Source organism: Capricornis sumatraensis, chromosome 10 (genome assembly GCF_032405125.1).
Source record: "Capricornis sumatraensis isolate serow.1 chromosome 10, serow.2, whole genome shotgun sequence".
NCBI classification, from domain to species: domain Eukaryota; kingdom Metazoa; phylum Chordata; class Mammalia; order Artiodactyla; family Bovidae; genus Capricornis; species Capricornis sumatraensis.
In genome coordinates this window covers 39069229-39083716 of record NC_091078.1, presented here as the reverse complement: position 1 = coordinate 39083716, position 14488 = coordinate 39069229, and the positions used below count along the sequence as shown (strand labels likewise).

The 14488-nt window shown below is 47.6% G+C and overlaps 2 protein-coding genes across 3 annotated transcripts in view; one reads left to right on the top strand and one right to left on the bottom strand.

The window, feature by feature from the left end:
* NTPCR (nucleoside-triphosphatase, cancer-related) overlaps positions 1-5507 on the top strand; it is a 36755-nt gene extending 31248 nt beyond the window's left edge. For both annotated transcript variants that reach the window (XM_068982682.1, XM_068982681.1), the window contains one exon: positions 4888-5507. In XM_068982682.1, coding sequence (XP_068838783.1) covers positions 4888-4956 — 69 coding nt within the window. In that variant the 3' untranslated portion in view covers positions 4957-5507. The remainder of the gene's footprint in view (positions 1-4887) is intronic.
* Positions 5508-13318: 7811 nt separating this feature from the next.
* Positions 13319-14488, bottom strand: part of PCNX2 (pecanex 2) — a 306992-nt gene continuing 305822 nt past the window's right edge. Inside the window, exon 34 of the mRNA XM_068982673.1 lies at positions 13319-13480. Within this exon, the coding sequence (XP_068838774.1) occupies positions 13319-13480 (162 nt within the window). The remainder of the gene's footprint in view (positions 13481-14488) is intronic.

Genomic DNA, 14488 nt, shown 5'->3' with positions numbered 1-14488 from the left:
CCCCCAGTCCTGGGACACCTAAAGGCAGTGCTGAGGTCCATTAGTGTGTGAGGACGTGATAGCAGCCTCATCATCAGGGAGCGCTGGCATGCCTTATCCAAGGTTAATGGGGGCACAACGAGGATTCAGACCTCAGTCTTTCGACCCCAAAGCCTAAGCATCAGCGTAGCCCTTCTGTGTGTTAACTTCGAGGGTAGGGATGGTTCAGGTGACTTTAAAAATCTAAGATTCCTAGAGATTATTCGGTTTTTCTACTTTATAAAAATATTGCGGTAACTAAAATCTGTTCTACTCTTCTGAATTCAGAGCCATTTAAACTTGTCATCCATAAATCCGTTTTTCTTCTTTTAGTTTTTGCCAGTGGATTGCAAGATCCCAAAATGGGGACTAGGTCCCAGCTTCCCTCCAGTGTGAAAATTTCTAGACCTCCTCTTACTCTTCCTGGCCATGGGTATTTTCACCAAGCAACGTATAAACCATTTTAATCTCACCAGGAATTTGATGCTGTTTCTGGGTCACAGACTCCTGTAAGCACAGAAGAGAAAGTACACCTGCCAACTGCTACATAAGAAGGCAGCAGGCAAGGTTTTCTTTTTTTTTTTTTTAAATAGAAATTAGCAAGCTAATCCTAAAATTCTTATGGAAATTCAAAGGACCCAGTTAAAACAACTGTGAAAAGGAAGAATGATGTTGGAAGACTCATACTTCCTGATTTCAAAACTTACTGCAAAGCTGCAGTAATCAAGACAGCATGGTGCTGACACAGGGACAGGCACGCAGATCACGGGGGTCGAATCAAAGCCAAGAAGCAAACCTTCACGTCTGCAATCAACTGATCTTCAACAAGAGTGCCAGGACAAGGTAACAAAGAATCATTTTTCAGCAAATGGTGCTGAAAAATTGGACATCCACATCCAAAAGAATGAAGTTGAACTCTTACCTCACATCAGACACAAAAATTAACCCAAACTCATAGATCTGCACGTAAGAATGAAAGGAGTAAACCTCTGTAAACTTGGGTTGAAGTGAAGTGAAATCACTCAGTCGTGTCCGACTCTTTGCGACCCTGTGGACTGTAGCCTACCAGGCTCCTCCATCTGTGGGATTTTCCAGGCAAGAGTACTGGAGTGGGGTGCCATTGCCTTCTAGAGTCTTATCTGATGCAACACAAAAAACACAAGTGACAAGGAAAAAGATTTTATCGAAATTTAGAAATCGTGTGCTTCAAAGGACACTGCCAAAAAAGTAAATATTTAAAAATCATATACCTGATAAGGAACTTCATGTATCCCAGGATACCTAAAGAACTTTTATTACAGTTCAGTAATTGAAAAACAAATAAACCAATTTAAAAAGGAGCAAAGAAACAAAAGACATTTCTCCAAAGATAGAAAAATGGTCGAAAAGCACATGCACATATGTGTAACACTGTTGGTTTTTAGGGCATTGCAAACCAGAACCACAGTGAGATAGTGCTTCACATTACTGGGATGGCTCTAATGAAGGTAAAGAAATGGAAAATAGAAAGTGTTGGTAAGGCTTTGGGGAGATTAGTGCCCTCATAGCCTGCTGCCGAGACTGGAAAAATGCAGCAGTTCCTCAGAAAGCTAGATATGGCATTACCCTATTACCCACCCATCCCACTTCTAGGCGTGTGCCCCAAAGAATTAGAAACATGTTCACACAAAATCTTGTACACCCCATGTTCATAGCAGCACTGTGCATGTTAGCCAAAAAGTGAGACAAGCCCAAATGTCCCTCAGGTGATGAACAGACAAGGATGTGGTTGGTGTACTCAAATGATGTACATACCGTCTTTGCTCACAAGAAGAGGGCGTGACGTGGTGATAGGTACTCAGCCTGGAGGAATTAACAGCACGTGGTGCCAAGTGAAGGAGCCCTGTCACACTGGATTCCAGACTGTATGAGTCCATCTATACGAAATGTCCAGAATAGGCGAATCTGTCAACACAGACCTTGGATCAGTGGTTGCTGGGGCCTGGGGAAGGTGTGAGTGTGGTGATCAGGAGTGGGGTTTTTTGCAGAGAGGGAGGGTGATGGAAATACTCTAACACACAGTGCTGATTATAACACAACTGTGATCGTACTAAAAGCCCCCAAGTTCTGTCTTTAAGAGGTTGAGTTTTATGGAATATGAATTATGTCTCAGTGAAGCTATGTTGTATGATGTCTACATGTTTTTTGTTCTTGTTGTTTGGTGTTTACTTGATAAGTTGTGAACGACTTTTGTGACCCCCATGGCCTATCATGGGGTCCCAGAGTTGGATGCAACTGAGCACACAAACACAAAATCTATGTTGTAGATATTGTATACTCACACAGAAATCCATAGGCAGGACGGCTGAACAATGAACCATCCCTCCCCCTTCCTCCTCTAGGGAGACATGGTGTTACCCTGGGATGTGGAATGCAGTCCCTTCTCTGCTGTGGGCACTGGGTTCCCAAAAGCCGCATTTGCAAAATAATTCTTGGTTTAGAACATTTAAACTTCAAGGAAAAATAGAGGGTTTGAATTCATGAATCATCCTATTTTTAGGTTCAATAAAATAAAGACAAAATATGAAACAGACTAGTAATACTTTTGATATGCATTAACTTATAATAATGAGCATTGTCAATTCAATTTCCTTTTTATTCTCCTGCTTATTTAAACCTGTCAGGGTGCTTCCCGCATGGTTTCTAGGAAATGTGTGTGGTTTTGTTTTGCTCTCTTGCGCAAATATGCATAAAGAGATGTGTTTTGCCCACGTGTTCTTCTGTCCAAATGTTCGCACCTTCGTGATGTTACGGCCCCGAGTCATTGACAGTTAGCTCGGAGGCCTTTCCTTGGCCCCAGGAGTCTCAGAGCACTTTGGATGCTTCCTCGGTCAGAGTCTTCAGTCTGTATTTAACCGCTCAGCTCTATTTCAGAGACCCTCCTCAGCGTAGAATATAGTAAACATTTTCTGTGTCAGACCCAGGATGAATGCAGTCCAGCCCTGGAATTCAGGGTCTGATCTTCACGGGACGTGAGGCTGAGCCGTTCTGCAGCCCTGGGAGGGCATGGTGGGAGGCAAGGGGTGAGGACGCTGGGGTCGTCCTCACCTCCTTTCCCCTCCCAGGCCCCAGTGCCTTCCTCTCCTTAAACTCTCCCGGAAAGAGGAATTCTCCTGAAAGGGAGGGGCACCTGCGCTGACAGATGATACTGTGCCTATTCCCTGTTCTTGCATTTACGAAACTTGTCTTCAGTGGAAAAGGAGCACATAACTGAACACTGTAAACGGTTTCACATAGACATCTTACGCATAATTTTCAGAAATCATCTTAGGAAAATCAAAGGGGGTGGCAAAATATTCATATACTCTTTGCATCCTGTTCATTGGTTTTAAATGAGAAGCCATTCCCAAAGTGTGTCTTTGCAGTTTTGATTGTGATTCTTTTTCTCCCTAACCAAGGCATGGGGAGGTTCACTGCATGTTCTGGGGCTGGTGGGGGACCCCTGTCCCTGCTGCAGCCCCAGCAGCTCCTGAGGAGGGTGGCTGGGCTCCGGCAGGACACCTGGGTGACATTGGCACTGGCAGGGTGGCTTGGCAGTGCTCTAGGGCTGTCATCATCTCTGAACCTCACATCTGTTGAGGCTCACTCTATGGGCCCTGACTGTGCACCTAAACAGCCTGCGCCCAGGACCAGGATCTTGGCTGGTGGGCTTTCCGTCTCATCGCCCTTCACTGCCACTGCCCTTCTCCCAGGCCCACTGGTCGAAAGCAGCTCAGGCGTAACCGCCTGTGGAGGCCTTTCCCTCATCTCTGATCATTGCTCTTCTCCCCTGTCCCCAGTATCCCGTGCCTCCCCAGACGCTCAGGGTCTCAGGGCCCCTCTGCCAGCCTTGCCCTCGCTGTTGTTATGTGTGCCCCCCATCTGGTCTTCGGGCTCTGTGAGGTCAAAGTACTGGCTGAATCTTGCCACTCCTGGCACCTCCCCCCTGGCAGTGGGTGTTGAATGTTGTGTGGGTGGCACAGGAAGGCGCTGGTGATGAGGAGAGACCACCCTGCCCTGTGCTAGGGAAACAGCCCCCCACTGGGCTCCCTGGGAGGGTGTTTGGATGCTTAAATTGTACTCAATGGGCCTGTGGTAGTGAAAGGAAAATACAACACAGATCATCAAGCAGAGCTTGCATCCACTCTTGTTCCTTTTGTCTGTAACAGTGATAATTGCCGAGCTAACACATCGGGTGCAGGGGGATCTGCGTTCTAGTCTGCCCTGCATCCCCCGCTGCCTCTGAGATCTCAGCAAAAGCCCTGCTCTGCACCGCACCCCATCCCCAGCGCCTTCCTCATCCTTCAGGTGCAGAGTTGACTGGTGTCAGAGGCTTCCTGCAACTCGCAGCTCTCCTAAGTCAGGGAGAGAGGAGTGGATTACTGCCCTTGAGAGAATCCCGGAGTCCTGGGTGTGAGGCTGCCCTGAGAGGGCTCACCTGGTGGGTGGCTGCCCACCTGGAGCTGTGGTTCTTCTGGCTTCCCTCAGGCCCCCTCCCGTCCAGGTCAGGCTTCACTCGAGCCGCATCCCAGCCTGCTTCCACAGCAGCCCTCCCAGGGCTCAATTCACAGAACTTCTCCTAGTTAAAATCCATCTGTCATCAAAACCCACTCTCATTGTGTGAGCCGTCCCTTCTCAGAAGCTGGTGGTGGGATTTGAGCCCACCTGCCCCACTTTCAGAGCACTCTGGGAGGCCTGGGGTTCCTCGCTGGGTCAGCCTCACCTGGGCCACACTCTGTAAAGCATGCATCGTCTTCTGGGCTGTTCTGTTAGAGTATAACCCGGCAGAGTAGGGAACTGAAGGAAAGGGAAGGGACTATGAACTCTGCTTTTCTGCTTCTTCCTACACAGGTAACCAAGGAGAACAGAAACCACCTTTTGCCAGAGATTGTGACCCACATGCAGAGCAGCCGGAAGTGAAGACGACGTATCACCACTTCTCTGCACGTGCAAACGTTTCTTTGAGAGGAGCCCCAGTGCTCTGCCCGACCAGGTTTTATGCCATTAGTTTATGAAACCTTGGAGGCTTTTCCAAAGAAGGCCTGACAGCTGTTTTCCATAAAATGTTTTAAAAGATCAAATTAGCCTTAACGCTGGATTGACTCTACAAGATTAACAATCCACTGTGGTGTATTTATGCTGAAAGATTTCTGTTTATTTCCTCTTGCAGTTGTGCGTATGATTTGGGTAAATTATGAAAGAAGAAATAGTTTTCGAAGTATTAGATGGAATTTGCCCCCACTGAAGTTTATAAATGTGTTCAGGAGAGGGGGGTGGGGAGCAGTTCACTTCCTGATCATTTTGGCATGTCAGGAAAATTAAACCCCTCCCCAGAAGCAGCTGCAGCCTACTGCAACTTGGAGTGATAACAGTTATTTGATTTTAAGAAAATCAGTATTTCAAAAAGAGCCATTTTCAGTCCTTCCCTGCCCGCATGTTTTACTGTTTATTTGTTTGGTTATTGCTTAATAAAATAAAGAGAAATGTGATGACTGTAGACATGGGGGTCCTGATGTGGGAGGGATGAGCAGCCTGTAGAAATGTTGGAAGCACTTGGTACTCAGCGGGGGTTCAGATCAGAGCCCCACTTGGGCCCCATTCATTTAGACATGTTCGCAAACTTTTCTGGGCCCCGTTTCCCTTCCAGAAAAGGGGTGAGTGAGTGTCATCAGAGGAGGGCTGCCCCAGCCTGAAGGAAGCCACCCTCACCCTCCACCCAGTCCCCTGGGGAGTGGCCAGGGCCAGAGCCAGGGCTGTTGGGAAGAAGGCTGCAGAGAGATGAGGTTTGGCCCAGGCAGGGCCCCATGGGCCAGACCACTGAAACCCCAGGGCTCACAGAGGATAACAGTTGTGCTCCCAAGGGTGATGATACTTGAGTGATAGACATTTCAGTGTTTTTGAATTGCCAGTATATTTTTTTAGCTTTTGCCACAGTGCCAGCTGGTGCTATTGCTGAGAGTGTGCAAGAATGTGACCACTGATCCATTTGGGCATGTGTAGAGCAAGGAGCCTGGCAAGGTGGGCCCTGGGGCAGACAGTGCAGGAAACACTGGCATCTAAGCCAAGATGGCAGCTTACAGCCTGGGACCAGCTCTTAGGATGGTCTGTCTGCCCCGTGTGGCTCTCTGAAACCTGGTCTGCACTGGCCCAGGCTCTGCAGGGTTACACTTGGAAAGGGTCTCCCAGATTATTAAAAGACATCAGCCTGAAAAAGGGTGCCTGGGCCAGGGTGAGGGCATCCCACTCTCCCTGCCTGGATGACGTGTCCTGGGATGCTCTGCTGTGACATCCGACAGGTGGACTGTGTGTGACATGAGCTGCACTCAGTGGGACCAGAGGGCACAGCTTGGCGTGGTCTGCGGGCTCCGTGCACTGGGGTAGCTGCTGCTCTGAAGCAGGTAGAGGCTTCTCAGGCGCAGGGGCCCTGTTCCTGTGATAAATCTACTCCCCTTCAGCTTCCACAGCCCTGGATGAGCCCCCCGCAGCCCTCAGCACCAGGAAAGAGGGAGGCAGGCTGAGTAGATCTGGGCCCCGTTCCCCCAGCACCCTGGCCTGGGGAGCAGGTTGCCCTCTTGGGGCTCCTGCCCCAGTAGGAAGCAGCCTTCACCGGCACCCTTAGCAGAGGCTCTGAGGCCGTGAGTAGAAGGGGACATCTTCCAAAAGAAACCAACACAACGTTATAAATCACCCATATGCCAGTAAAAATTATTTTTAAAAGCATCCAAAGTTTAAAAAAAAAAAAAAGAATCCAGGGGGGAGAAAAGGAAAGGAGCACTTAGAGCCAAAACCAGATGAGCTTGAGGAGGGTGAGTGTCGGAGTCTCCTCGCAGCATGGCCCTGGGCAGTCGCTGGTGTGGGGGGCTCCTGCACTCTCACTCGTGACGGTCCTGGCAGGGAAGGATTTGAGCCCAAGTCTTGAGTGTCTCTTCCCATGACCCCCCAAGTGCCCCCTTCCCCGGGAATTCATGTTGAACTCTAATCCCCCATGTGATGATATTAGGAGGTGGGGCCTTTGGAGGTGAATAGGTCATGAGGGTAGGGCCATCATGAAGGGGATTAGTGCCCTTGAAAAAGAGGCCCCAAAGAGCTCCTTCACCCCTGCTGCCATGCGAGGAAGCGGGTCTCACCAGACACTGAATCTGCTGATAATGTGATCTTGGACTTGCCAGCCTCCCAACTGTGACTAATATTTGTTGTTTAAGGTTCCAGCCCTTGGTATCAGATAAAAATGAATTCACAAATAACTGCAACTCAGGGCCAAGCATGCACAGCCTGTAGAAACAATATTCTGCTGAGGTTAAGGAGGGAAGAGAGGGCAGGACACCTGAGGTGCACGCACTCTCTGAGCACCGCATCTGAGTGAACCACTGAGGTGAGGGGCTCCCGGAGAGGAGGGGTGCGGGGGCCACTTGAAGTCAGGAATCCTCTTACACCTGAGTTTGAAATGCCGGCTATTCAAATAAATACAGGTGCCTAGCATAGTTGGGTTTGAGTCCAGACTTCAAGGGGGAATTCACTCTGAAAAGCACACAGTGGACGTATGCAGAGCTCGTGTGAAGAGCTCAAGCTGGAAGGCATGGTTAGCAGGACGAGGCAGAGCTGATGTGGAGGACGGGTGTGCACAAGTGTTCTTTCTTCCTCTCTGTAGCAGCCGCTTCACATACAGTATTTTTAAAAATTGGGAGTTTTTTTGTTTGTTTTTGGTCATGCCTGTGGAATATTTGTTCCCCAACCAGGGATTGTACCCAGGACAGGGGTAGTGAGAGTGCTGAGTCTAACCACTGGGTCACCAGGGAATTCCCCAAAATAGTTATCTTTTTATCTCTGAATAAGCAAACGTTAGGGAGATGTTCCTCTGATTCACAAAATACCATCTCTGTCGTGGCTGATGTGAAGAGGGCCCCATAATGCTGTAAGTTCATTAAGTTACTTAGAGGGGCAAGCGGCGATGCTCCTGGGAAGCCTGGGAATGTGGGGTGGACCTTGCCCCTCTTTCTCTTCCATCTGTGTCTGTGTTCATGGAAGGCTGTGTCTGGGAAGATCAGGTGGAGGCGGGGTGGGGGGAAGGCCTGATGGCAGGAGCTTGTGACTTGGGACAAAACAGTAGGAAAGTGGAGGAGGCTTGAGGAGAGTTCAGGGAGCAGGCCTTGTCATGCCTGTTTCGTGGACCAAGAGAAGTCCGCACATTAGAAACGGCCTGCCAGGCAGATGGTTTTAACACACGATGCAGAATGTAGACTCAGTAATGCCAGAATAGCCATGTGATTCATATAAAACCCAGCACTACGGTCTATATTATCTTTAAAAGAGAAGCAATTTTGTTCAGCATTCAAATGTAGAAAATAACTCTTGAGCTCAAGTCCAGCAGAACGTTTGAATAACTCCAGTAGGAAATGTCACCTTTGGAAAGCTCCTCTAAATGGGGACTAATAATACAATATTTTGCAAGGAGTACACTCTGATAAACAGTTGATCAGCTGAAGATCAGATTAACGAGCTCGTGAGTTGTAAATATAAAAGTTGTTTACAACACTTAAAAGGCGTGACTGAGTTGTTGACAGCCCAGAAGAGTCCTGGAGGGAGGCCAGCCGTGATCTCACCCATGGGTCCACGTGTGCACACGCTCACTGTGCACACTCAGGCAGCTTTCCTGCTGTAGACAGTGCAGGGCATGGCAGCCCTGTCTGAGGAGTCTGGCCCTGAAGTGGGTAGACCACACCTGTCCTCCTGCTGCTCCCCCCAAAACTGCCAGAGAACCAGGATAATAAGCAGTAGACCCAGCAGTTAGGAAGCAGCTCGTAGATTTCTCATGGAACAAGATGCAGGCACAGCAGGGATGCATTTGCCTTTTCATCTGCATCACCCTGTCCCTATAGACTGGTTTCCTAGCTCTTTGAGCAGCTTTCACTTTTCTGAAAGCCATGCCTCTGTTTCTTACTTCTAGAGGCCCAAGGAGCACCCAGGCTGAATGCTGCTGGGCGTGGGTCATTTTCTTACCTAATTCAAGTGACCACCTTAATGTAGGGAAGCCGCCCTTAAGTCCCGAGGGCTTGGTTGCCAAGTTGCCCAAGAGAATTTCAGGAACTGCCAGCCAAGTTTGGTTGAGACAACTTAAAGAACTGTGCTGAGGTTATTTCAGCTGTTCTTTAGACAGACATCTGCAAATCCATCAGAAATAAGAAAAATACATCTCTAGGGATCACTGATTTGAGAACGCACTCTGTCTCTGATGATAGACTCTACCTATTGTTATTAATTGCTAATTATTTTACAAAAAAAAAAGTATTACCATCTACTTCCAAGAGATAAGGAATTCTCTACAATACCATCCCCTCTGCCTACACTTCCAATCCCAAATACCTTTAAGAAATTTGTGTGACTGCTTTCAAACTGAGTATCTCTTAACTATTGTCTAAGGTCATGAGGGGCGGCAGTGAGGTGATACCCCTCGTCCAAGGTAAGGAGCAGCGACTGTGCTTTGCTGGAGCAGCCATAAAGAGATATCCCACATCCAAGGTAAGAGAAACCCAAGTAAGACGGTAGGTGTTGCTAGAGGGCATCAGAGGGCAGACACACTGAAACCATACTCACAGAAAACTAGTCAATCTAATCACAGGGACCACAGCCTTGTCTAACTCAATGAAACTAAGCTATGCTGTGTGGGGCCATCCAAGACAGGCGGGTCATGGTGGAGAGGTCTGACAGAATGTGGTCCACTGGAGAAGGGAACAGCAAGCCACTTCAGTATTCTTGCCTTGAGAACCCCATGAACAGTATGAAAAGGCAAATGATAGGATACTGAAAGAGGAACTCCCCAGGTCGGTAGGTGCCCAGTATGCTACTGGAGATCAGTGGAGAAATAACTCCAGAAAGAATGAAGGTATGGAGCCAAAGCAAAAACAATACCCAGTTGTGAATGTGACTGGTGATAGAAGCAAGATCTGAAGCTGTAAAGAGCCATATTGCATAGGAACCTGGAATGTCAGGTCCATGAATCAAGGCAAATTGGAAGTGGTCAAACAGGAGATGGCAAGAGTGAACGTCGACATTCTAGGAATCAGTGAACTAAACAGTGGAAGTGAGAAATAGATTTAAGAGACTAGATCTGATAGAGTGCCTGATGAACTATGGACGGAGGTTTGTGACATTGTATAGGAGACAGGGATCAAGACCATCCTCATGGAAAAGAAATGCAAAAAAGCAAAATGGCTGTCTGGGGAGGCCTTACAAATAGCTGTGAAAAGAAGAGAAGTGAAAAGCAAAGGAGAAAAGGAAAGATATAAGCATCTGAATGCAGAGTTCCAAAGAAGAGCAAGGAGAGATAAGAAAGCCTTCCTCAGCAATAGAGGAAAACAACAGAATGGGAAGGACTAGAGATCTCTTCAAGAAAATTAGAGATACCAAGGGAACATTTCATGCAAAGATGGGCTCAATAAAGGTCAGAAATGGTATGGACCTGACAGAAGCAGAAGATATTAGGAAGAGGTGGCAAGAATACACAGAACTGTTATAAACAAGAGCTTCATGACCAAGATAATCACGATGGTGTGATCACTCACCTAGAGCCAGATATCCTGGAATGTGAAGTCAAGTGGGCCTTAGAAAGCATCACTACGAAAAAGCTAGTGGAGGTGATGGAATTCCAATTGAGCTGTTTCAAATCCTGAAAGATGATGCTGTGAAAGTGCTGCACTTAATATGCCAGCAAATTGGTAAAACTCAGCAGTGGCCACAGGACTGGAAAAGGTCAGTTTTCATTCCAATCCCAAAGAAAGGCAATGACACACAATGCTCAAACTACCACACAGTTGCACTCATCTCAAATGCTAGTAAAGTAATGCTCAAAATTCTCCACGCTGCACTGTGAACTTCCAGATGTTCAAACTGGTTTTAGAAAAGGCAGAGGAACCAGAGATCAAATTGCCAACATCCATTGGATCATCAAAAAAGCAAGAGAGTTCCAGAAAAACATCTATTTCTGTTTTATTGACTATGCCAAAGTCTTTGACTGTGTGGATCACAATAAACTGTGAAGAATTCTGAAAGAGATGGGAATACCAGACCACCTAACCTGCCTCTTGAGAAACCTATATGTGGGTCAGGAAGCAACAGTTAGAACTGGACATGGAACAGACTGGTTCCAAATAGGAAAAGGAGTATATCAAGGCTGTATATTGTCACCCTGCTTATTTAACTTATATGCAGAGTACATCATGAGAAACGCTGGACTGGAAGCAGCACAAGCTGGAACCAAGATTGCCGGGAGAAATATCAGTAACCTCAGATATGCAGATGACACCACCCTTACGGCAGAAAGTGAAGAGGAACTAAAAAGCCTCTCGATGCAAGTGAAAGAGGAGAGTGAAAAAGTTGGCTTAAAGCTCAACATTCAGAAAACGAAGATCATGGCATCTGGTCCCGTCACTTCTTGGGAAATAGATGGGGAAACAGTGGAAACAGTATCAGACTTTATTTTGGGGGGCTCCAAAGTCACTGCAGATGGTGATTGCAGCCATGAAATTAAAAGACGCTTACTTCTTGGAAGGCAAGTTATGACCAACCTAGATAGCATATTGAAAAGCAGAGACATTACTTTGCCAACAAAGGTCTGTCTAGTCAAGGCTATGGTTTTTCCAGTAGTCATGTATGGATCTGAGAGTTGGACTGTGAAGAAAGCTGAGCGCCAAAGAATTGATGCTTTTGAACTGTGGTGTTGGAGAAGACTCTTGAGAGTCCCTTGGACTGCAAGAGATCCAACCAGTACGTCCTAAAGGAGATCAGTCCTGGGTGTTCTTTGGAAGGAAGACGCTAAAGCTGAGACTCCAATACTTTGGCCACCTCATGCGACGAGTTGACTCATTGGAAAAGACTCTGATGCTGGGAGGGATTGGGGGCAGGCGGAGAAGGGGACGACAGAGGATGAGATGGCTGGATGGCATCACCGACTCAATGGACGTGAGTTTAAGTGAACTCTGGGAGTTGGTGATGGACAGGGAGGCCTGGTGTGCTGCAGTTCATGGGGTCGCAAAGAGTCAGACACGACTGAGTCACTAAAGTGAACTGAACTATTGTCTTTCCAAAAGGGATGCCTCACCAGGTCAGTGATGGGTATTTTCCATGGACCCTGTTCTGAGACCCCTTCTTCCCCCCTCACAGTAGCAGCCACGTTTCTGCTCTACCTTTGGGATTCTTAAGATGAGAAAAACTGTCTCAGAATTTGCCTACAACATTGTAAATCAACTATACTTCAATGAAAAAAGGAATTAAAAAAAGAATCTGAAGAATAATATATATATATAACTGAATCACTTTGCTGTACACCTGAAACTAACACAACATTGTAAATTATACTTTGTAAAAAATAAATTAAAAAACATAATTGCCTAAATGTCATTCTTACAGTGGAGGGTCAATTTTTTTTTTTTTTAAGAAATGACAACAGTTCAGTAGAACTCAAACAACCAAACACAGCAATAACTGTAAACATTTTAATTCCAAAAACAAAGTATGTGCAAATGCCCTGTGAGACAGTAAGGATTGCTTGGCTTGGAAACAAGTATGCATTCCTGGGAAGCACACAGGCGCGCCGGGAGAGGTGGGGCCTGGCTTCCTGCAGGAAGTCGCTGTGATTGCAGTTAGCATCATTCCTAGGTGCCTTGACTACACTTCTGCGCGCACATTGCTGGGGACAGTTGGCTCCTTTCACGGGATGTTTTGGACGTGACTGCATGCACTGTCACGGGTTTGCAGTAAAGCTTTCACTGGCTTATATTTAACATCTGCATAAATATTGTCAAGAAGTGAGATGTTTACACGTGGATTGAACACCAGTGCATTGGGCCAGCTCGTGGTGTGATGTGCACTGCTGTCTGCTGCTTTTTCACGGTAACAGTGAGTGTAAAATGCCAGTTGTTTAGCATGCAGCTGTCTTATCATCATCAGGGCAGGAAGGAGTTATGTGCTCTGCTTGAGTTGTCTTAAGATGTTACATGGCTTTTGTTTGAATTGTCCAGTTCTGGGAAGGGTGCCTCCCGCATCCCACCACTTGGGCCACAAGAGCCAAAGGAGAAGGAGACCTGGTGTCAAGGTTTGTTTTCATCACAGGAGAGATTTTTCAAGAACCTGAGATCGAGTTGCTCTATTTTCTCCACAGCATTCATTTTTCCCTAGGACAGATCTCCTGGCTCAAATTCTGTGCTCTGTTTGGTTCAGGAAGCACAAGGGGGAAGCCAGGGAGGTTTGGTCCTTCCCCGACACCATGGCTCCTCTGGCCCAAGCGTGGCTACTGCTCGTCGGAAGCACTCTGCTGGGAGGCCGTGTCATCCAGGCCCATGTCCTCCTGGCTCGCTCTTCTGCACGTCACCCCCAGGTTCTCGGCCACATGGTGATCTCGAAGCAGCCCCTGCTCAGTGACCTCTGTGTGTTCACAAGGCTCAGAGAAGTGCTTTCAAAGAGAAAAGAGAAGCAAGTTTTATGGCTCAGCAAAGCGGATCCCCTCCCCCTGATGACTATCTCACAGCTGCCGGTGCCAACTGGTACTGTGGCAGGGACGGGGGGTCAGAGTCTAAAGTAAAGGACAGTTACAGAGGACCAAAGGCGGCTGGGCTTGAGGAAGGGCCGTGCAGTCCCACCCACGAGTCTAACAGTGAGGGGTGCCTCTACACACAGGGGCCTACTCTCGGGTAATCTGCAGAGTGACGACCTTGGGTAAAATGTCATTTGTGAGCCTGGATTTTCTGAGTTTGGGTCAATGTCACTTCATATACACTCAGCCCTGCACCAGTGCTAAATCCTGCAGGTTTAATCCCCAATGGTAATACCGAGGCTTTTTTTATTCTGCCTGAATGTGGTCCCAAGGACTCAGCCATCCTTGTGGGAGAGAGGGAGAGAGAATTTTTCAGAATCCCAGAACTGCACCCACAGATTGTCATAAACACATATTAGGGGTGGCAGAAAAGTATGCATTGTTATTGAGGAATTGAGAAAAAGGGAAGGAGGTTTGTTCACATTTAGTTGTCTAACTAAACTTGGTTAAACTCCTGAAGTAACCTGGGGCTCCAGGGTGCTCATAACCCACTCCCCCCCGCCACCCCGCCCCACTGAAGGCTGCAATGCCCAGGCTCTTCTTAGGGCAGGTCATCCTGGCCCTTGTTTCAAGGTGGCTGGAGTGCCACTGTATGGCTTCTCCTGGTGGGGGGTGTGTGGCAAGGAGGGCCAGGCCCCCATCATCCACCTCCAAACACCTACACCCGGAACTACAAGGCCGGCAGACTGAGACTCAGCTCCGCTGCAGACAGGGCGGTGTGCCGAATGTTCAGCGGAACTGCAAGTCTCCAACCTGGTGCTGGCTTTTGCCTTAGTCTCCTATTCTTTCCCCCCTACAGAAGAGAAAGGCTGGGTATTTATGTATATACTTACCTGTGATGCTCAGGGATTCATCCAGTGCCAGCTA